Raw genomic sequence first — 22,867 nt, 5'->3', positions numbered from 1 at the left:
TAGGCATGTGCCATTTAGGTGTCCTAGCCCAGCTACTTTTTAGGTACCCGACACTTGGCACATATGATAATCATGTGCTAAGTATGTACTTCAGCTACCTACAGTTTAGGTACTTTTTACACCTAATTGATATTTGCAACTATGTACCACAAATATAGCATTAAATACCTGGCTCAGTTTCGCACTCTAACAGTCTGTTTTTATGTCGTCACTTGGAACATATATATGCTTGCTATGTAATGTGCTGTTAGGGGCTGGACACGGAAACCAACTTGCACGTAACTTTTTTCGGCACTGACAGTAGTTGGTAGCACTGAGTCAGGTCTTTATGCAAGTAAAGTTATAAGTAGATGACGCACAAAACCGTTCTCCATTCTGCGATGAATCTCTATGGTCCGTATCATGTTGTCCAATGAACACCATATATTAATCTCAATATTGCTGTGTATGTAATGTATTATTTTATTATATACTGTATGTTCAAAGAAATAAAAATACTAACCACACATGAATCATAAAATGCTTGAAAGTAGACGAAAATATCAAATCTAGAACAACTGCTGGAAATAAGTTTGTAAATCGTTGTCTCCATTGACAGACCTCCAATTCTCCTCATTCCAACATTTTTTTTTTCCCTGGAGATGAGAAGATCTTGCCTGTCACACTGAGTATGCATTGGAATTCAAATTGAAACATTTGAAAAAGTTTGAACCTAGCGGGGATTTGAAACCGAGTCGGTTTAAGGTATCAAAATTGACAGACCTTCAGTGATCACAGGAAAATGAGGACAAATGCACATTTGGATAGACTTTAATGTACATTTTGACACTTAAAAAAACTTTCAAAAGTAGTTTTACAATGTTCAAAGTTATTTATTTTATATTATTAATTTTATTTATTTATCTATGTATTTATCTATGTACTAGCAGCGTTCACCCCGCTTCGCTGCGGTCACCCCGGAACGCAATAAACTTTGTTACTTAGATAATTTTTACTTTTTCGCTTTCAAGTGATATGATAAAAACCATAGAAGATTGCAGTAAATGTTAACATTATATCGCCTGTCATTTATGTTAACCCGCCCCGCTTCGCTGCGGTCACCCCCGAACGCAATAAACTTTGTTACTTAGATAATTTTTACTTTTTCGCTTTCAAGTGATATGATAAAAACCATTATAACGCCTGTCATTTATGTTAACCCGCCGAGTGACACGGTCATGCGGGTTGCATATAAATACGTTTATTTTTATACCTATGATGAACTAACAAAGGATTTGTACGTAATGGACACCTGAATGGTCAATTATCTCAAGACACTGGTAATTGAAAATTAAAGTGATATGATAAAAACCATCTAGGGTCCAAATCCTAATAACCCCCCAAAAATAAAAGAAATTGGTTCAGCCGTATTAGCGTGATGAGCGGACAAAGGATTTGTACGTTCTCTTTTATATATATAGATTTATTTGTTTATTTTTCGCAGTACATGTCATAAGATGCAGGCATACTTCAGTAACAGTTTTGTCTCAATAAGAGGCAAGGTATGCGTACAGCACTAATTTTCTAAGTTTGTAAAGAAATTCGCTTTTGTCCGTCTTCCGAAAACTGTGCATGACGTTTTACACTCATGTAGTATATCATCGCTCAATTCGATCTATCGATTGGTAAATAATTCATCTTTGGGCATTGTTTTCCCGGTAAACGGAAAACAATATAGAATTTAATATAAGCTTTATTAAAATTGTTTGTATTTCTTATTGTTACCATAAATGAAGCATTAAATCTATGGAAATTACTTAACAAAGCATGACTTTTTACAAGTGCATTCGGTATGGAAGCGAAACACCTTATGATGTACCAAATGTAAGTTGTTTTATACTTACCACAGGTTAAAAACAAATAACTTTTCTTAGTTTATTATTTTTAATTTTCACATTAATATAATGATTCTTAAATTTTGTTAACATACATCTATATTGTATATCCTAAACATAAATGTTTCTAAGACAAAAGGCTGTGGTGTTCGGAATGAAGTAGTGGTGTCTATTTCTTTATAACTTTGTGGGGACTCATTTAGATTAGTCAGATATCATATAATGAGACATCAACGAGTACAAAAACGTAAGCCCAAGCAAACTTCAGGGGACCCAGGCTCCCTTGTTCTTCCAGGATCAGCGTCGATAGAACGATGTGATCTGTATAAAATATAGAAGCAAAAGAGGAAAAAATATAACAGGTGACCGTTTTTCGGTAACTGGATAGTTGTATTAGTAATAACATGAAGTGCGAACGTGAAATAAAATCAGGGATAGAAATGACGAGAGCAGCACTTAGGATGAAGAAGAACGTGTTTTGTATGCTTTTAAAATGAAATGAAATTAAAATATTTCAGTTTAACGTCCCTCGATTATGCTCATTAGGCTAAGGCAGACGGATGATTAAGGCAAGTTATCGATAATGGAAAAATTGGCGGAATGAGAATGTGAAAGGAAACGGGAGTACCTTGAGAAAATCCACGGATACGATGTTCTCCTGTACAACCTTACTTGCCGAAGGATCGAACTAGGGACTCCACACACCAGAGATAAGCTCTACCACTGAGCCACTGTAACCCGAGCTGTTTTTTTTAAGAGTTAGGAAAGAGAATGATAAAATGTTTCATGTGGTCTATTGTACTTAATGGGGTACATTAGGTAAAAATAATGAAAAAAAAAAATAGAGACTTTCGAAATGTGTGTATTGAAAAACGGGTAAAATTAGCTGGAATACAAAATATATATGGGAAAGTGTTAGGAACAGCAGTAAAAAAAAAAAAAAAAAAATAATAATAATAATAATAATAATAATAATAATAAAAACGCACAATTTTAGATGCAGTGTTGCTTTCAGAAACAATGTTCCTAGGGGGGGAAACTTGGTATTCTTGGGGGCATTGCTGATACTATTCCATTCATTATTATATTATAGACGTATTATTTTGGTCTGCTCCGGGGGTACTCTCAGAACTCCGGAGGAGGAAATGCCCCCCCCCCAAAAAAAAAACAGGTCTGGAAGAAACACTGTTTAGATTAACCAAAAAGAAAAACGAGAAACTGGTTGGGACATTGAGTAAAAAAGAACTGTAAAATAAGGAATGTCCTAGACGGTGCATTAGTAGGAAAAAGAGGGGGTGGAAGAGATGTTAATTGACGGACGGTATTAAATCACAAAATTGCTACGAAAAGTCGAATAGGTAGCTGAAAACAGCAGTTTTTCAGTTTGCGGCACGTTATCTGTCATTCATGACAATAAATATAACGATGATGATTTTCAGACGGCAATATTGTTGTGCGGGTTTTTCAAAAAGGTTGCTAATAGCGGTGATTGGGTTCCAAGTTGCCTTGAAGGCTTGGATCCAGTGAAGAATGGGACGTTCATCCGTGTACCGACGAATATTTTGTGGAACAATTCGTATATCCTTGCAACAAGAGTTTCATCGAACATTTAATGGCGATCGGGAAGAAACGGCTGAGCCTTCAAGAAAAGTAATTGGTCAGTGTTTTGACATTGGATCCGTATAGGGTAGAGTCAAGGGCGCCGATTTCTCTGTAAATCTGGGGAGACCCATCCAGATGCAGAAGGCATATATGAGGATTTTCAGACATTTTTTATTTTTTCATTCGCTCAGCCGCTTTACTGTCAGCCGGTGCCTTGAACATTCAAAACCGGCGAAGTATCATCATTGCGAATGATTTCTCTTTTGGGTTTATTTTAAGACAAATTGCATTCAAATTATGCCAAATATTGTATATTCATAAATACAATGTGGGGGCCCACATAAGTTTTGGGGGTTTCCAGCTCCTCCCCCGGCCCCCCAGGATCCGCACCCTTGGGTAGAGTGTATTGAAATGCCGTCCGGTCACCTGAAAATATCGAACGTGTGAGAACAGCCTTCGGTAGAACATTTAGTGTTTCCTCCAATTCTCCGAATCTTGCTCAACATATTTTTTTAATGGCTGTATTTGAAAGCTCAAGATTTCACTCACAGCCTCCTTGACACTAACAGCTTCAAAAATGTAATTAGTCACCAGATTACTTATTTCACGCTGAACATTCTATATAGCAACGTGGCAACTGTCCCTGGGAGACATCAGCAATGTCTAGACTGTTATGAAGGACATCTCCAAGAAAATGTATTCAGAACTTGGGCTCTGCTTACTTTTTTAATCCACAACATTTTCTTGCAAAATCTTTGGAACGAAATCTTCGAGTTTAAAGTCCCATGAATATGCCTTTATGGCTTAAGGGAGACCATGATTAAAGCAAATGAATAATGATGGAAGAATTAGTGGAATGAGAAAGTGGGAGGAAATGGGAGTACTCCGAGAAAACCCACGGACACGATGTTGTCCATCACAAATGTACTTGTCTGGGGATCGAACCAAGGACCCTACGCACCAGAGGTAAGCACTCTACCACTGAGTAATCATGCTCCCGACATTGACTTACTTAACAGAGTTCAGCTGTATTCATAGCTGTCTATAATAAATGAATTATCCTCAAATGTGAGTAACTTGACCCTTTCTGTAAGTGAGCCTAAATCTGAAAGTACGATATTTATTTTGTATAAAGTTGTAACAATATCTGTAACAGATTAAGCTATTAATATAAGGACTACGATTAGGTAGTGTGGTAGCGATTTTTAATCTTTTTCAGAACATGATACCCAGAAGTCTAATGACATAAACATTTTAATTATTATTACTATTAAATTGCTAATACCAGTTACAATTAACAGAATCGATAGTTTCTTATTAACATTTAGTAGAAAAAAAAGGATCAGAATATTCAGGAAAAAAATCCCAAATATCATATGTTCCAATTGAGTTGAGTTGAGTTGCTTTTGAGTTTAACGTTCGTTTCAGCAGTGAAGCTATATGAGACGGGACCTACTGATTAAAATGGAATCCAAATCTGGATCTCCCGCTGAGCTAATTGAAATTAAAATGAAATGTATAGTTTTACGTTCCACGATTAGGACCTATCTGTGAAGCTAAAGAAGATGGGTGATTAATGAATACGAATAATTATGAAGTAATTAGTGGAATGAAAATGTGGGAAGAAAGAGAGAATCTCAAGAAAGCTTTTGTTGTCCAGCAAAAAACCACATGAATTGGGGTTGGAAGCAGAAGTTTCTATCGTTGAACCATCGCTTGTACGCTATTTAGTAGAATTGTGAGGCTACGGGTGAACATTTTCGGGCTTGTTGCGGCATTGAATATACAGAGGGACACTGGTTAAAAATTGCTCATTGATTACAGAGAAGTGATTCTTGACTTTAAGTTAGACACGCATAAAAACATTGTTTTTATTGTTCTCACACTAATTATTTAATACATCTTACCATAATTAAATATGGATTTGTATCTTCAGAGTGATAGTTATATATTCAACTCAATGAATTTGCTAAAATTTCCGTAGTTTCTGCTTGAAGTTCTGCTGCAGATTCTGACTAGTGATGAGCGCAAGACTCTTGGTCTTGCAGTTTTTGCAAGTCTTGCATGCAAGACCGAGACCAAGACCAAGACCCTTGCGCAAGAGTCTTGCACAAGTACCAGTACCACTTGAATTATTTTATAGAATGTAAAAAGGAAGGAGGGAAATCATTACATCTTTCACTTTAATTTCTTGGCTTCAGTAAAAATGCCGCTGGTGTGAATGTATTCCCAGTACATAGTTTATGCAATTCGTGTGAGTCGATCTGCCCTTGTACCATATAGTTACAGTAGTCTTCTGAATCGGTTGTTCGCGTTTTCTGTAGTTATTACTAGTTTTCAAGTCACACAGGTGTCATTTTAATCTAGAAGAAACGTGTCACTGATGCTGGATTACGATGCATTCCTGCATTTTTAAGCAATGAGGATTACTTATCGGAAAATCGGACACTATTCTACAGATGTGTGTCACTTGGAGTAAACTTAAACCTTTGACCTTCGAGCTGGTCAAGTTTGTCGGCTCGTCCTGGGATAAATATAACAAAATAGAGATTTGTTTTTATCCTTCAGTTGCTTCAGGCAGTCTGCTGACGAAACGCCAGAAACGTCCAGTAAGGAACAGAATGCGAAATTGAAAAAGTCTTTTTCATTCAGTAATAATCCTCTTTGGCTTCGAAACAAGTGCGTTGATCTCTTTTAACAAACATCTTGGATTGCAAGATTGAATTCTAAAAAGATGAGTGACAATGACTTAACAGATGTGTCAGTAATTGATAGTAGTAGTTTTGTACTATCAGACGATAGTAGAAATGATAGTTCTATACATGAAACTTTCGTAAAGCCTAAGAAGAAATTTGCAAAATCAAAAACGCAAGTGGCGAGCGCAAAAAATAAATTTCATGTGCACTTCGAAGTTGTTGCGGGAAGTGGGGAGCATCCCGGTAGGAATTCAAGTCGAGTTTCGAGTCAAGTCAAGGGTAAAATCCTCGATTCGAATTCCGGGCCGATTCAGTTTTTCTGCGTCGAGTTTCGAGTCCAGTCGAGTTTGATAAATGGCTCGTTCGTTTTAAGTCGTCTTGAAATCATGGCCTGATTACTCTCGAAAACGAAAGCCATGAGAAATGTAAGCTAAAGAGTAATATGGAATACTTTTAGTGATGCTCACGAGATGGGACACTACTTGCATCTCGTCTCGTTTCGATAACGAGACCACAAGAGATTGTTTTATAACAAGCTCAGCTCGGCTCGGCTCAACTGAGAAGATGGCTCGAGCTGCCTCGGCTTGGTAGGGATGAGCCATTTGCTCGGTTCGGCTCAATGATCCGAGGGCTCTAGCCGAGTCGGTTGGGTGAGCTGTTGGCTCGGCTTACTTCTCGGTTCTGGTCGATAGTGAGTGAGCTGTGAGCCGAGCTGCTCGAGTCGTTGACAATTCTAAACCCGGGCCGAGCAATTTTGAAGATATTTGGCCAGTGCCCTATAACTTCTAACAGTGTTCGGCTCGAGCACGAATTCTTAACCTGAGGGTTTTAGACCCTCAACCCAAATTCAGAAGCTCGTGAATAATGTCCTTGACTCCTCGACTTCACGACTACCGAGGTTGGCAATCAAGCATCTTTTTAGTATTCAAATACAAACCGCCTACCTTGCTTTTTATATACAGTGTTATTATAATTAATAATAATAATAATAATAATAATAATAATAATAATAATAATAATAATAATAATAATAATAATAATAATAATAATAATAATAATAATAGCGGTAGTAATAGTAGTACGGAAAATTGAAGTCATAATTTTTTTCACATTTTTAAAGTTTCGGACCTAAAAGTAACGCGTTACTTTCGAAGTAAAGTAACAGTTAATTTTTCGGGGGCAAGTAACGCGTTACTAACGCGTTACATTTTAAGAGAAAGTAAAGTAACTTGTAACGCGTTACATTTTTACAAGTAACTTACCCAACACTGAGCAGGATTGAAGCCCATTTTATCCAGTATATACCTGAGCGTCAGGGGGGGCTATAGGATCCGCGGATATATATATATATATATATGTGTGTGTGTGTGTGTGTGTCTTGCACTCTCTTGAAATAAGTCCTGCGGGCGCCCATGGTGAGAGTCTTATGTCAGTGGTGCTCTTGCCCCCTCTCCCAAGCGAAGTCTGAAATGACGCCCTTGGTTTGTTCAATACGAAGATTAGTTAATCGTGGTTGAAAAGAAAAAAAAAAAAATCTGACGCCTTTAGAGTGTAAAAATAATTTTGCAATTCATGGTATTTCAGTAATCTGTGCCATCTTGATTTTCTTTCATGCGTCTCAGGGGTAGCCTCCCCAGTTTGGGAACCAGTGGCAGTGGCGGATCTAGGCCAGGACCGGATGGGCCTAGGTCCCCCAGTGTTTTTAGTGACAAAATAATTTAAGCTATTATTTATATACTTTTGAAAGTTTATATATATACCTATCACAGTCTGGGTACTGGTTGCCCCCCCCCCCAATTTTTACCTTCTAGATCCGCCACTGACCAGTGGAGTATTGGATCTGCTAAAAAAAAATTACGAAACGTAATATATCACTATATCATATTACACTATCATCATATTACATTTAGAACATCACATTACTATTATCACATTACACGAACCATATTACATTTAGAAGCACACATTGTATTTCTGTTACTATTGGCGCATTGTATATACAATTTATTATCCCTTATATCTAGAGTAAAATTTACCTATGAAAAGCATAAGATATTTTAAAAGCAAGACTTGCAAGACTCTTGCAAGCAAGACTGAGATCAAGACAAAGACTGAGTGTGCAAGACCAAGACCAAGACCAAGGCTTCCAGTGCAAGACCAAGACCACCTGGGTCTTGATTTTGGTCTTGCATTTGCTCATCACTAATTCTGACATTTTAGTCATTGGTCTCCGTGAAGTCGAATAAAGTTCAGTTCATTTGACAAATGGCATTACTTATGCGGTCAAGGTTCATGAATCAATAAGTTCTTCATTCTCGAAGCACAGCAACAGTGGGCACGTGGCATCCATGGAGTACATTGTGGAGCAACGAGTGTCCCCTTTCCCGAATTCCAGTTCTGTAGTGACAATCGATTATTGTGTGAACAAGAAACACTCGATGCTCCATGACTGTCACTGTTGCTAGGCTTCGACAAGTAGACTTTATCGATTCATGCCCTTGATCGCAAAAGTGCTGATCCGTGCCAATTGGACTAAACACAATTGACTTTGCAAATCCCAAGGATTAATTTGTCACTGTTATCATCAACTTCAAACAGAAACTACAGAAATATTAGCAAATTTATGGGGCCGGTTCTATAACAATCACCCTGTATTTATATTTATACCGAAATTGTGGTATAAATTTTTAATCCAGTTCTCTTGGAAGAAAAGCCGTGCAGTTGGGCAGGGATTACTCTGCATATTAGTTTGTGGTGCACCTAATAGATATTCTAATATTTTGAAATTTTACGAAACGAGTTCGACTGACAACCATATTGATGACGTCATATCTACGTTTCCACTAGCGGGATTCCATGAGACTTTTACTATGTTCATATACAGATATAGTAGAATTGATGATGAAAATTTCAGCTTGTTATTGCAAATTTCCACCTTTAGGTCTATTTTTACTGGGCTAATATAAACGGGTCGAATTTAGAATCATTTATTAAAGGTCGCTTAAAACTAATTAACAAACGAAGCGATTTGTTTATTTATTCGTAAAAAAAATTACTGTACTTTTCAGCATCGAAACTACATGAGGCGTGACTTTGAAGTTTAAGATGGAATCCGTAACACCAAAATGCATTCCAATTTTCAATGATCTCTCGCCACGAACCTAAACTAAGAACCAAAGACGCAAGCGCTAAAGGTTCATTCCCGTTGTGCCTACTTCCCGTTCTGCCTACAGACCCTCCAGCACTTTAAAGAAAATATTTTTAATTATCTTATCTCTAGGCAGAACGGTAATTCCCGTTGTGCCTACTTCCCGTTGTGCCTACTCTTTCGAGACGGGGAATTATGTGCAGGGAGGAATTTTTGTAGGGAATATTTCTTTAGTATTTCTAAAAGCTTCTGTAAAAACAACCACCACCTCTACAAGTTTCATCATACATGGAAAATTGGTTGACTCAGTTGCAAGAATGTTAGACATTGTATGTGAAACAAACATTAAAAAAAAAAAAAAAAAAAAAAAAAAAAAAAAAGATCTAATATCAAGCAATTTCAGAACAAAATTTTATTTGGGTTTCCAGTAGTTTACCTCCAGCATGCTAAGACTTGCAGTACTAAAAAATGCCACAGTTCACATCCCCAAGACATGTCTGGCCAACTATTAAACAAACAACGCAAGAGGATGCATAAGGCGGCCTTTAAAAAGAGTGTTTGTCTCCATCATATCTCTTTCCTCGAATTGATTGATTCAGTTGCCAGTAACCCGTTTGACATTGTATCTGAAACGAACACGAAACAGACTTACTTCGGGCTAATATCAATTCATTTCACAACCGAATTTTAATCGGTTTTCCAGTAGTTTATCTCCAGCATACTAAGGCTTGCAGTACTAAAAAGTGCCACAATTCACATCCTCAAGACATGTTCGGCCATACATTAAACAAACAATGCAAGAGGATGCATAAGGCGGCCCTTTTGAAAAAAAAGAGCCTTTGTCTTTTACATCACTGCTTCTTCTTTGGCATTACCTTAACAGGTAATTTGTCTTCTAACACGATTCTATACTACATGCAATGTTACATATACTTATATTGTCAATGTAAATACTACATATCGTCAATGTTAATACCATATATCGTTAATATAGCCAATATATTTAAAACATCTCACCATCACTGTTCTAAATGCAAACAGTATGCAACTGCATCTGTGTAAGCCACCAAGTCTATTACATGTGATTCCAGACGTGCCTTCAATGATTTTATTTTTTGTTCAATTCGCTTATATTTCAGCTTTGGTTCCTTCGGCTTTTTTCCTACCTCCAACATCAGCATACAAGCTTCATTCTCACTCTGTTCTTGCTGCAACAGCTGTACAAATGTAAAAATATTTGGATGTTCTCTTGTCAGTTTTCTGTTTAATTTAGAGTGCCAGCCCTCTACAACATTATTTGTTCTTCCCTCAACATTATCATATTGGTTCCATATATCTCTGGAAAAGAGAGAAACATTAATTACATAAAACAAACCAAAGCTTGACAATAGACATTCAACAACGATTGGAAGTTGCATGTTAACGTCTGTCGTAGATAACGTTAAGGATAACGTCTGTTGTTTGTTGTTAGTAACACGGTAAATTTATAAGTATTCAGTTTTGTAATCATTACACTAGTATAGAGTTAATTTCAGATCTCTGGTATGAGCAGATTAAAATTTCGTATTGGCATGCAGATCTCAGAAATGATTTTTTATGGAATGAGAATAATAATTACGCTTACCACACTCCATTAAAGACACTATGCACCATTTCATATCCAGACACTTCTGAGCTCACAATTGTAGAACACATAGGCAATACAACAATGACAAACGAAACTAATGGAAAAACATAAAGGACTAAAATGACCGAATGAGTAGGCCTATATATGAAATACTAATCACTGCTAACGTAGATTTCGTTTCCCAAACGAAAACCACATATATTTGAAAAAAAAAAAATCAAACGAAAAACAGATAGTGAAATAGCGTAGAAAATAAGGTAACTACTATATCGTACTTACTTTGTGAAAATGGCGTCTGCATCGTCCAGCCATGTTTCGACTAAATAGTCATGAAACTTCTCTGCGTTTTGTACTTCCGGGGCATTTTCCTGGAGATGCAGGAACATGTCACCCACTTGCTCCACTGGCACAAGTGGTAGTGCAGCAGCACGTCTTATCCACTTCCTGACCTCTTTGTCTTCTTCATAAAAAGTGGACAACCCCAATGACTGAACTTTCCTCCATAAACATTGGGTGTAATGGAAGAAACACCCACGAATGGCTGCATCCGGAAAAACACCAGTAACGGCATTGATTACCGCTCTTTCAAAGTCTATAATCACTGTAGTAGGATTAAAGGAAAGACCATTTGCAGAAGCCGCATCTTTAATGAGAAGCAGCATCCTACGATAGTCTTCCTCTTTCTTAGAAGGCAATAAACAAAATAGAAACGGAAAAGTCTGCCCCAAATATGTCCCATGTATGGTGTACAGCTGCTGATATATACGGGGAGCTGCTTTAAAAGTACCATCCATCCAAACTGTCTTTGTGGTTGAAAGCTTCCGTAAATTTCCGGTTGTCCCAAAGACCTGCAGAATATAATATTAATATTTAGCTCCCCTAATATATTGATAATTATTAGTGTATTAGCTAATTAACATATTAACAAACTTATTAAATTCAAACAAAATATATATTTAATATTGAATTTTCAGACATGCTGCAAGCTTGAAGTGTGATGACCAGCATACTTAATTCTAGCTAAAAATTTAAGGATGCATACTTGAATGTTAAAGTTATCTAAAGCTCGTGCCCAGAATATAATACAATTGAAATCCCTTATTTGAATCAGTTAATTGTATTAGTACACCTCTGGCTCCAAAACTAAACTTTGAGGATCCTATTAAGTAAATTCAAACTAGATGATATTAATTAATGTCTGTAAACATTAAGTACTTTACGAAAGTTATTGTAATTAAAATTGAATAATAATAAATTCAGTTACCAATAATCGATCAGAATCAACACCATCATCAATTAAGAGAAATTCCTCTCCTGTTAATGTCTGTCTCCACCTGCCCTCTAACCTAATACAATTTCTTGTTGTGGGAAGTTCAGGCCTTTCTGCGCTTCTACAGTTATACAGGGTATGTTTAATTCCCTCAAATGTTGGCAAAGCGGCTGCAACCTCTTTTTGTATCCCTTCCTTTGCAATCACTTCTCTGAAGATAGAAACAAATGAAATAAATAAAAAAAATACATGAATAGTTTCGTTAAAATTTACCTGCAAAATACATTCATCTGACTAGTGCAATAAGCTTGAAGTCAAAACTTGTAAACTGAGATTATTTGTACTGCTAACTTGAACTTGTATCACACGACTAGCGAGATACTAGGCCACTACCTTCAAGAAACTGACTTCAGTTTACCCAGATCAACTATTTGGTGTCTCTTAACGTAATGTTAAAAAACGAAAGAAAAAAGTAGTTAATTTTTAACTAGAAGATAGAACTAACCAATAAAATAACTACTCATTTAAAAAGAAAATTTAGTCTTACCTGTAAACTTTTGGAACTGCATCTACAGGATTCTCGGACACTTTACACTTCATCCTGTCTATTAAGCATCTTGCTTCAATTTTGCTCCTTTCTGTTTCATGAGAGTGTACTCCACTCTTTGATAAAACATCGTCACCCAAAACAACAACTGTCGCTTTGCACCCACGTGTACATTTCCAATATGTCTTTTCTTTACTACGTCTATTAATCCGGTATAAGAACCCTTCGTACGCGAGCACTTTCCTCCCGTATTTCGAACTGACAAATTCTGCCATTCTGTGCTGCTTACTATTCCTATTGATACTTATAAAGTGACAGATTAAAAATTTGAATTGAATTTTATACAGATTACTGTCTCGATCTCAGAACTTTCACTTTTCGAAGCCGTCAGGTGTTCTGAACGCTGATTGGCTACCGGTGAACACAGTAGCCAATCACCTTCAAGAGTACCAAACTGAAACAAAATCTTATAAATCCCTTTCCCTCCCCGATTATCTGACCTTTTGATTTGAGTTGAAACTCTACAAAAACATTCAATTATGATATTTGTATTTTGTATTCCTGCTATTTACATTGACAATATAAATATGAAAATAGAAGTATGTATGATATTATGGCATATAGTATAGAATCACGTATAGAAGACAAATCAGCTGATAAGGTGATGCCGAAAAAGTAATTTTAATGTAGGAGACTAAGACCCTTTCTTAAGGGCCCCCTTATGCATCCTGTTGCATTAGCCCTATTTGTTTAATATATGGCCATCAAACATGTCTTAAGGATGTGAACTGTGGCACATTTTACGTACTATGAGTCGTAGCACGTTGGAGATGAAATACTGGAAAACCGAATAAATTTTTTTTGTGAAATGACTTGATATTAGACCGAAGAAACTTCGTTTTATGTTCGTTTTCGTTTCAGTTTCAATGTCAAACTGTTTTTTTTTTTTTTTTCAACTGAATCAATTTTCCATTTTCCTGTAGGAATTAAAAAGAAATAATATTCATATTTACTAAAGTAGATGCAAACAACCCTGCTAATAACAGAACTATATCCCAGCAATTTTTCCCAGAAGAAAAAGTAGAATAACATCTAAAATTTATGATGAAACCTAAAGAAATAGTTATTCTTCTTACATAATTTCTTAGAATTACGAAACAGATTATTGCGAATGCAAGACAAAACCCATGGAAAATTTCTGCTAAAACTGACAAAATTCAAGGAACAGAATCATAGTTGCAGTTTAATAAAGAGATTTTTTTTTTCAGCGGCCATGCATCTAAAATGTTATATATAATTCTTCACTTTATTGAAATAACATTTTCTAAATACTGAAAACCCAACGAAACACATAAGACTGTTATAGTAATCAGATGCGTAGCTAGAGGGGAACGAGCGGGGCTGTTGCCCTGAGCGCTAATAGTAGGGGTCGCCGAACAAGCAAGAAGAAAGAAAAAATATGGGAAGTCAGTAAACGACGCGTCGCCCTGAAAACGTATTGGCGTCCGATTAAATCAATATTGTTAGTTTGCAAAGAAATAGATATGATAAAAATTTTCTTGCTTGCTCCGCTCGCAACATAAACGTTTCAATAAGAATCACAACAAGCTTTTACTTATTACGTTAAAAAGTTATTATATATGATTTGTTAGTGTCAGTGTGATAAGCAAGGTGCCTAGTAATGACTTATAGTCTACACAGGAGTGTTTTCAAAATCAGAAACGGTCAAAGTATGAAATACGTGTTCGGCGTTTTGTTGGTGATGAGTTTGCTTAGATAATCACGCTTCTCTACCCAATCGGATTACTCACGACGGTGAGAATGAAAACTCTGAGAAATTCGCAAAGAAGGCTCCTTCTGAATTTCCATTACATTTCACAGAATATTTTTACCGTAAAATAATCGAAATTAAAATGCTATTTGTGTGGTCACATACAGAATAAAATCACAGATATTTACGATTATTAGGAAGGCTGGAACCACGTGTAATAGGCTTGATGGCTTACATAGATGTGGTTGCATACTGTTTACATTTTGAACAACGATTATGAGATCTTTATTTAAATTACATTGGGTATATTGACGATATGTGGTATTTAGTATTTACATTGACAGTATAAATGAAATGAAATGAAATTTTTAAGTTTTACGTCCTACGGTAATGCTGGCTAGGCTAAAGGAGACGGTGATGATGAGAAATGAATGAAATAGTGGAAAGTAGGAGAAAACGGTAGAACACCGAGAAAACCAACGCACACGGTGTTTGTCCACCACAAAGCTCACCTGGCTCGAGCTGGGATCGAACCATGGACCCCATGCACCAGAGGTGAACGCTCTACCCCTGAGCCATTGCGGTCCCATTTTTTTCTTTTTTTACAATATAAGTACGACATATTGCGTGTAATACAGAATCATGTTTAGAGGACAAAGCACCTGATCATATATAGAGGTGATGCCGGAAAAAGATCTGTGATGTAGAAGACAAAGGCTTTTTTTAGAAAAAGAAAAAGAGACCGAATTATGCATCTTCTTGCATTGTTTGTTTAATATATGGCCAAATATATTTTGAGGATGTGAACTGTAGCACCTATTACGTACTGCGAGCCTTAGAATGTTGGAGATGAACTACTGGAAAACTGAATAAAATTTTGTTGTGAAATGACTTGATATTAGACCGAAATAAGTTTATTTTCTTGTAACTGAATCAATTAATTTTCCATTTCTCTGTAAGTATTAAAAAAACACATCTCTACTAAAGTAGACGTGAATAACGCTGCTAATAACAAAACTGTACCTAGTCATTTTTTCTGAGAAGAGCAAGTAAGATAACATTTAAAATATATGATGAAATTTAAAGGAATAGTTATTCTTCTTACAGAATCTATTAGAATTACTAAAGAAAAAATCCCTAGAAAAGATCCCTCCCTGCACAGAATTCCCCGTCTCGAAAGAGTAGGCAGAACGGGAAGTAGGCACAACGGGAATTACCGTTCTGCCTACAGATAAGATCATTAAAAATATTTTCTACAAAGTGCTGGAGGGCCTGTAGGCATAACGGGAAGTAGGCACAACGGGAAGACACCAAGCAAAATGCCAGCGGGGAATAACTTTCACAAGAATTGACATACTTTAACGCATTCTCATGTGTTTTCGATTCATAAGTAATCTTTATTTTAATCAGACCAACGAATTTCTTCAGTAATATACTAATTCTTTGTGTTTATACAAGTTAGTGTGTTCTATGTTCAGAATCTCTTCTTTAAAGAGTTATATATACTTATATTTAAATATTATAGTTTAAGGTTCCCTCCACAGAAATCTCATTAAACAGTTACCCGAAAGATGCGTCAAAAATACCTAATTTACCCTAAAAGAGAATACATTTTTAGCAGCGAATTAACTTCCAGTTTCTGCAGAAACACTTATTATTCCAGAAGGGATTTGAAGTTTGAAGCTTTGTTTCCTTCTGAAAGAACAATGTTTAAGAGAGTTATTTCTCTGCTATGTATTCATCTGGTACTTAAGAAAAGTAATCCCATAATAACTTCTAGGGCTATAAATTTAATTATATTTAAATATTTTAGTTTAAGGTTTCCTGGACAGAAACCTCCTCAAAAAGTTTCCTGAAAGATGCCTAAGTTACCCTGAAAGAGAATAAATTTTTAGCAGCGAATTAACTTTCAATTTCTGCATAAACACTTATTATTCCAGAAGGGATTTGAAGTTTGAAGCTTTGTTTCCTTCTGAAAGAACAATGTTTAAGAGAATTATTTCTCTGCTATGTATTCGTCTGATACTTAAGAAAAGTAATCTCATAATAACTTCTAGGGCGATAAATTTAATTATATTTAAATATTTTAGTTTAAGTTTTCCTGGACAGAAACCTCCTCAAAAAGTTTCCCGAAAGATGCCTAAGTTACAAAAATTCCTAAGTTACCCTGAAAGAGAATAAATTTTTAGCAGCGAATTAACTTTCAATTTCTGCATAAACACTTATTATTCCAGAAGGGATTTAAAGTTTGAACCTTTGTTTCCTTCTGAAAGAACAATGTTTAAGAGAATTATTTCTCTGCTATGTATTCACCTGATACTTAAGAAAAGTAATCCCATAATAACTTCTAGGGCTATAAATTTAATTATATTTAAATATTTTAGTTTAAGTTTTCCTGGACAGAAACCTCCTCAAAAAGTTTCCCGAAAGATGCCTAAGTCACAAAAATACCTAATTTACGCTGAAAGAGAATACATATTTAGCAGCGAATTAACTTTCAATTTTTACATAACACTTATTATTCCAGAAGAGATTTGAAGTTTGAAGCTTTGTTTCCTTCTGAAAGAACAATCTTTAGGAGAATTATTTCTCTGCTATGTATTCATCTGATACTTAAGAAAAGTAATCTCACAATAACTTCTAGGGCGATAAATTTAATTATATTTAAATATTTTAGTTTAAGTTTTCCTGGACAGAAACCTCCTCAAAAAGTTTCCTGAAAGATGCCTAAGTTACCCTGAAAGAGAATAAATTTTTAGCAGCGAATTAACTTTCAATTTCTGCATAAACACTTATTATTCCAGAAGGGATTTGAAGTTTGAAGCTTTGTTTCCTTCTGAAAGAACAATGTTTAAGAGAATTATTTCTCTGCTATGTATTCGTCTGATACTTAAGAAAAGTAATCTCATAATAACTTCTAGGGCGATAAATTTAATTATATTTAAATATTTTAGTTTAAGTTTTCCTGGACAGAAACCTCCTCAAAAAGTTTCCTGAAAGATGCCTAAGTTACCCTGAAAGAGAATAAATTTTTAGCAGCGAATTAACTTTCAATTTCTGCATAAACACTTATTATTCCAGAAGGGATTTGAAGTTTGAAGCTTTGTTTCCTTCTGAAAGAACAATGTTTAAGAGAATTATTTCTCTGCTATGTATTCGTCTGATACTTAAGAAAAGTAATCTCATAATAACTTCTAGGGCGATAAATTTAATTATATTTAAATATTTTAGTTTAAGTTTTCCTGGACAGAAACCTCCTCAAAAAGTTTCCCGAAAGATGCCTAAGTTACAAAAATTCCTAAGTTACCCTGAAAGAGAATAAATTTTTAGCAGCGAATTAACTTTCAATTTCTGCATTAACACTTATTATTCCAAAAGGGATTTGAAGTTTGAGGCTTTGTTTCCTTCTGAAAGAACAATGTTTAAGAGAATTATTTCTCTGCTATGTATTCATCTGATACTTAAGAAAAGTAATCTCACAACAGCTTCTAGGGCGATAAATTTAATTATATTTAAATATTTTAGTTTAAGGTTTCCTGGACAGAAACCTCCTCAAAAAGTCACCCGAAAGATGCCTAAGTTACAAAAATACCTAAGTTACGCTGAAAGAGAATAAATTTTTAGCAGCGAATTAACTTTCAATATCTGCATAAACACTTATTATTCCAGAAGGGATTTGAAGTTTGAAGCTTTGTTTTCTTCAGAGAGAACAATGTTTAAGAGAGTTATTTCTCTGCTATGTATTGATCTGATACTTAAGAAAAGTTGAGTTGAGTTTATTTTAGTTTAGCGTCCCTTGCAGCAGCGAGGCTATATGAGACGTGGACCTACTGATTAACCTGGAATCCGAACCACATGAGCTCCCGCCGGAAATAGAACCCGGATCTCCCACGCCAAACTTAAGAAAAGTAATCTCACAATAGCTTCTAGGGCGATAAATTTAATTATATTTAAATATTTTAGTTAAAGGTTTTCTGGACAGAAACCTCCTAAAAAGTTTCCCGAAAGATGCCTAAGTTACAAAAATTCCTAAGTTACCCTGAAAGAGAATAAATTTTTAGCAGCGAATTAACTTTCAATTTCTGCATTAACACTTATTATTCCAAAAGGGATTTGAAGTTTGAGGCTTTGTTTCCTTCTGAAAGAACAATGTTTAAGAAAATTATTTCTCTGCTATGTATTCATCTGATACTTAAGAAAAGTAATCTCATAATAACTTCTAGGGCTATAAATTTAATTATATTTAAATATTTTAGTTTAAGGTTTCCTGGACAGAAACCTCCTCAAAAAGTTTCCCGAAAGATACCTAAGTTACAAAAATTCCTAAGTTACCCTGAAAGAGAATAAATTTTTAGCAGCGAATTAACTTTCAATTTCTGCATAAACACTTATTATTCCAGAAGGGATTTGAAGTTTGAAGCTTTGTTTCCTTCTGAAAGAACAATGTTTAAGAGAGTTTTTTCTCTGCTATGTATTCATCTGATACTTAAGAAAAGTAATCTCACAATAACTTCTAGGGCGATAAATTTAATTATATTTAAATATTTTAGTTTAAGGTTTCCTGGACAGAAACCTCCTCAAAAAGTTTCCCGAAAGATGCCTAAGTTAGAAAAATACCTAAGTTACCCTGAAAGAAAATACATTTTTAGCAGCGAATTAACTTTCAGTTTCTGCAGAAACACTTATTATTCCAGAAGAGATTGAAAGTTTGAAACTATGTTTCCTTCTGAAAGAACAATGTTTAAGAAAGTTATTTCTCTGCTATCTACTCACATAGTACTTAATGAAATTAACCTCATAATAATTCTGTGGGCGATAAAGTATCTCGATTATTAATCTGCGCCATCTTACCTAAAACTTTGTATTTAAATTTAGAATCAAATTACATTGGCATTTTATTATATTATACCAAGTATTAGGTGTAATGATCAGAGAAAACGGCAATGGATACCCAATGAATGAAAAAAAAAAAAAATGATCTAGCCAGCCGGGTAACTGAACGAACAGTTTCCCATTTGTGGTGTCCTTCTCTCCAAAAAATCCATCCAATGTCAAAAATAAAATATATATAAATATTCTACAATATCAAGAAATAATTAGTCTATCTTGTTTATATTTAGTAATTAGTTTTCTAGGCAAGCGTAAAGTTTGCTAACCTGAATTTCACCCATGCGCGCTGACAACGTGGGTGCTCCAGGGCCACGGCACCAACAAAAATAACCTTGTGGGTGTGCCGCACCCACAAGAATTTAGTTTGGATCCGGATTTGAACCCGTTTCTGTTGCATTTGTGTCAGCTGTGTTAGAGCTAGGGCAGCTCTAATCTATCCTTATAGTACGGTATATTTTACTGTATCACAGCACAGCCCTTTATGGTATTATTCATAAAAGATTTTAACTAAAAATAATAAATTACCGAGACTTCCCTAAAAACATGTAACATGTCCCGCCATTAATATGCGCCCACATAAATTTTGGAAAGTCGGCGCCGTTGATTACACCCAGGTCCATATGCACTCATCTGCCAACATGGTACATAACCCACGGCAGCAAATTCTCTCGGACCATTTTTTTTTTTTTTTTTCATACTCCAGTTTTGAAAATTGCAGCGTCCAATATTGCTATTGAAGGAGTTGCATTTTCTAACGATTACGGGCGACAAAAACGTTAAATATGATTCTGGTTATACAGGGTTATCAATCGCAAGGCATTTTACCGGATAGTTCGGTTCTTGACCACCTTGTCCAGTGTCCGGTACGTCCTCAAAACCGAATGTTAAATATCCGGTAATTTTTCCTGTTATTATTCCTATTCTCTGTTCTATTCAGATTATTTTGGAGTGACGGAAGGAATCGTTTGCCGATGAACATATTTAAAGCAGAGCTTATAATTCGCTTTGATATAGACGTGTCATGCGCAGAATTTGCTGAAGAGTTGACGACAGGAAAATTTATTGAACTTATCAAACTGCCAGTGGCGGATCTAGAAGGTAAAAACTAAGGGAGGGGGGTAGCGGGCAGCCAGAAGCCAGAGTATGACAGGTATATCATGAGTTTATTTTACGCTTTCAAAAATACTTTCAAAAACAATGCCTTCAATTAGTTTTGTCATTCAAAACTGGAGAACCTAGGCACCCCCGGCCCCGGGTTAGATTCGCCTCTGCAAACTGCTAAAGGTCAACAAAAGTACATGTTGAAGAACAAAGCTACCACTGTTTCATTCTCAGCTACATCTACGAATTAAATGATGCATCCACATCCAGTAAAAATATGTAGGCATCATGAGACATTACTAGCCTCAGCTTATTTTTTAAATATATTTTGTGGGGGCCGCGGTGGCTCAGTGGTAGAGCGTTCACCTCTGGTGCTTGGGGTCCCGGGTTCGATCCCAGCCCCCGCCAAGTGAACTTTGTGGTGGACAAACACCGTGTGCGTGGGTTTTCTCGGGGTTCTCCCGTTTCCTCCCACTTTCTTCATTCCACCATTTCATTCATTACTCATCATCACCGTCTCCTTTAGCCTAACCGGCATAACCGTGGGACGTAAAACTCAAAGATTTCATTTCATTTCAAATATATTTTGTGCGTGCTGTAATTATAATGCCAATTATGTTTGCTTTTCTGTTTAAAATAGCACTGGCGCAAATTCCGGGAGGGATGAGGGGGACATGTCCCCTCCAATCTTGAAACTGGGGGTGACTGTCCTCCCCCCAATAATCAGATTTGAAATGTGTTTTTTGAGGGGGAAAATGTGATGATTTGTTTCCGATTGCCACAAAGGAAAGTGAGATGAAATTGATGTCCCCCAGAATACGTCTCAAATCTGCCTGCCTCCCAATGTTGAAGATAACTCTGCTTCCTGATCCTCCCACAGGATTTTTTTCAAGTTCACAATTATTTTGAACATCGCTTAACAAAAAAAAAAAAAAAAAATCTTACTTACCCCTGCCCCCAATGTTGAAGAAAGATTTGCGCCGCTGTAAAATACGATGTATTATTGATGTAGACTACAAAATTATTCTACATGTGCCGAGTTAACCAAAACTGAGTATGTTTAATAAATGCTTCAAAAATAAGTAAAATTATTAAATTCGAACTCTGAATGGCTCAATTTTATGTGGAGTAACCAGTATCAGGTTGTTCACTACTTTTTTTTTTTTTTTGACAAGCGATGACGTCACAATCTTAAGAATATACGTACTCCAGGAGCGTGTCCGGTATTTCCATTTTCAAAAGTTGGCAACCCCAGTTATAAATATACCTAGGTATTACCAGTTTGACACAACTTTCTGTAATCTTGTGTTTGAAGTATCTTTGTTTCGACGTTATGCTAATGTTATAGATAACATCATACATGGTTGTATAGACATAATTTAAAATGTTTATAGCCAACAGAAATCTATAAATGACATAACTGCTCCTCTTTGATCAATTAGTATAACTATCTTCCAAAATCTGCTCCACTGTTCTGTTCATTTAGCCAGTTTACCCTTGCCCAGTGGCGTCTAATAATCCTTCTTACCATTTCTAAAAATTTCATTGACTTGCCATTTTCTTATGCTCTTTCTTCAGAAATAATATTGTATTTGTCAAATTTCATTCCATTCAGTTATTTCTGCTCTCTCCCCACTCTGACTCAATGCTCTTTTTTCCTCACAGGCTACCTAGAAGTGTCATTATACAAATATTAAAGGAAGAAAATGAACTTTATTAAAATTTGTTGTCACTCAAAGGGAAAAATCTAAGTGCTTACGTGTTGTGCATAGCCCCCCAAAACAAAATCCTAAATGCGCCACTGCCCCGATTAAAAAAAAATATATATTGTAACAAAATTTATTTTAAATACATATTTACCTTAGTACGATATTGACAATGAATAGAAATACAGAGGAAAGGCATAATTTGGAACTGCACGGGAGCACTTGCCTCTCCTCTGTTCTGAGTTTCAGATATACTTTTATTTTAGTCACTAAACTTATATTAGAGAATTTGCTTTCCCCCAGCGTTTTTTACCAGTAGTAAATGTGTTTGAAATACGTCAGAAAAATAAACCGCAGATTTTCGCTATCTCGATGTTACAAAGTGTCAGTCACTTTCTAATATCACGAAAGGAGACAATAGCACCGATTTCTGTATACCTTTGGGTGGGAATTCAGCAATATATGTTCCGTTGAAAGAATACCAAGTAAAGATATCTAGATCCTGGGTGGCCCAAGCAAACATTGGGGCAAACGCTCCTCCTCCTCCCCCTCCCCCTCGAGGTTCGGCATTCATACAAGGAGTCACTAGGCAGACTGACCTCCTTTACCCTGACAAAATATTATTCGGATATTTC

General features: G+C 35.8%; 1 protein-coding gene across 1 annotated transcript; it reads right to left on the bottom strand.

Annotated features, from left to right (window-relative positions):
* Positions 1-2,104: 2,104 nt before the first annotated feature.
* Positions 2,105-12,817, bottom strand: LOC145665936 (uncharacterized). The gene is made up of 4 exons (XM_081733043.1): positions 12,765-12,817; positions 12,212-12,428; positions 11,227-11,795; positions 2,105-2,195 (listed from the first exon to the last, which is right to left on the bottom strand). Exons 1-4 carry the CDS (start codon positions 12,815-12,817, stop codon positions 2,105-2,107), a joined length of 930 nt encoding a protein of 309 aa, XP_081589169.1.
* Between the last annotated feature and the right edge of the window lie 10,050 nt (positions 12,818-22,867).

The sequence above is a fragment of the Thermobia domestica genome, chromosome 12 (assembly GCF_964235325.1).
Source record: "Thermobia domestica chromosome 12, izTheDome1.hap1.1, whole genome shotgun sequence".
NCBI classification, from domain to species: Eukaryota; Metazoa; Arthropoda; class Insecta; order Zygentoma; family Lepismatidae; genus Thermobia; species Thermobia domestica.
This window is presented reverse-complemented; position numbering and strand designations above follow the sequence as displayed.

Excerpts from the sequence above, each read along its gene's own strand:
- LOC145665936 (XM_081733043.1), bottom strand. The coding sequence starts at position 12,817 with ATGAAGTGTAAAGTGTCCGAGAATCCTGTAGATGCAGTTCCAAAAGTT. Across the intron at positions 12,429-12,764 it reads GCAGTTCCAAAAGTTTACAG|AGAAGTGATTGCAAAGGAAG; the intron begins GTAAGACTAAAT and ends TTCTATCTTCAG. Across the intron at positions 2,196-11,226 it reads GCAGACGCCATTTTCACAAA|ATCACATCGTTCTATCGACG; the intron begins GTAAGTACGATA and ends TATTTTATACAG.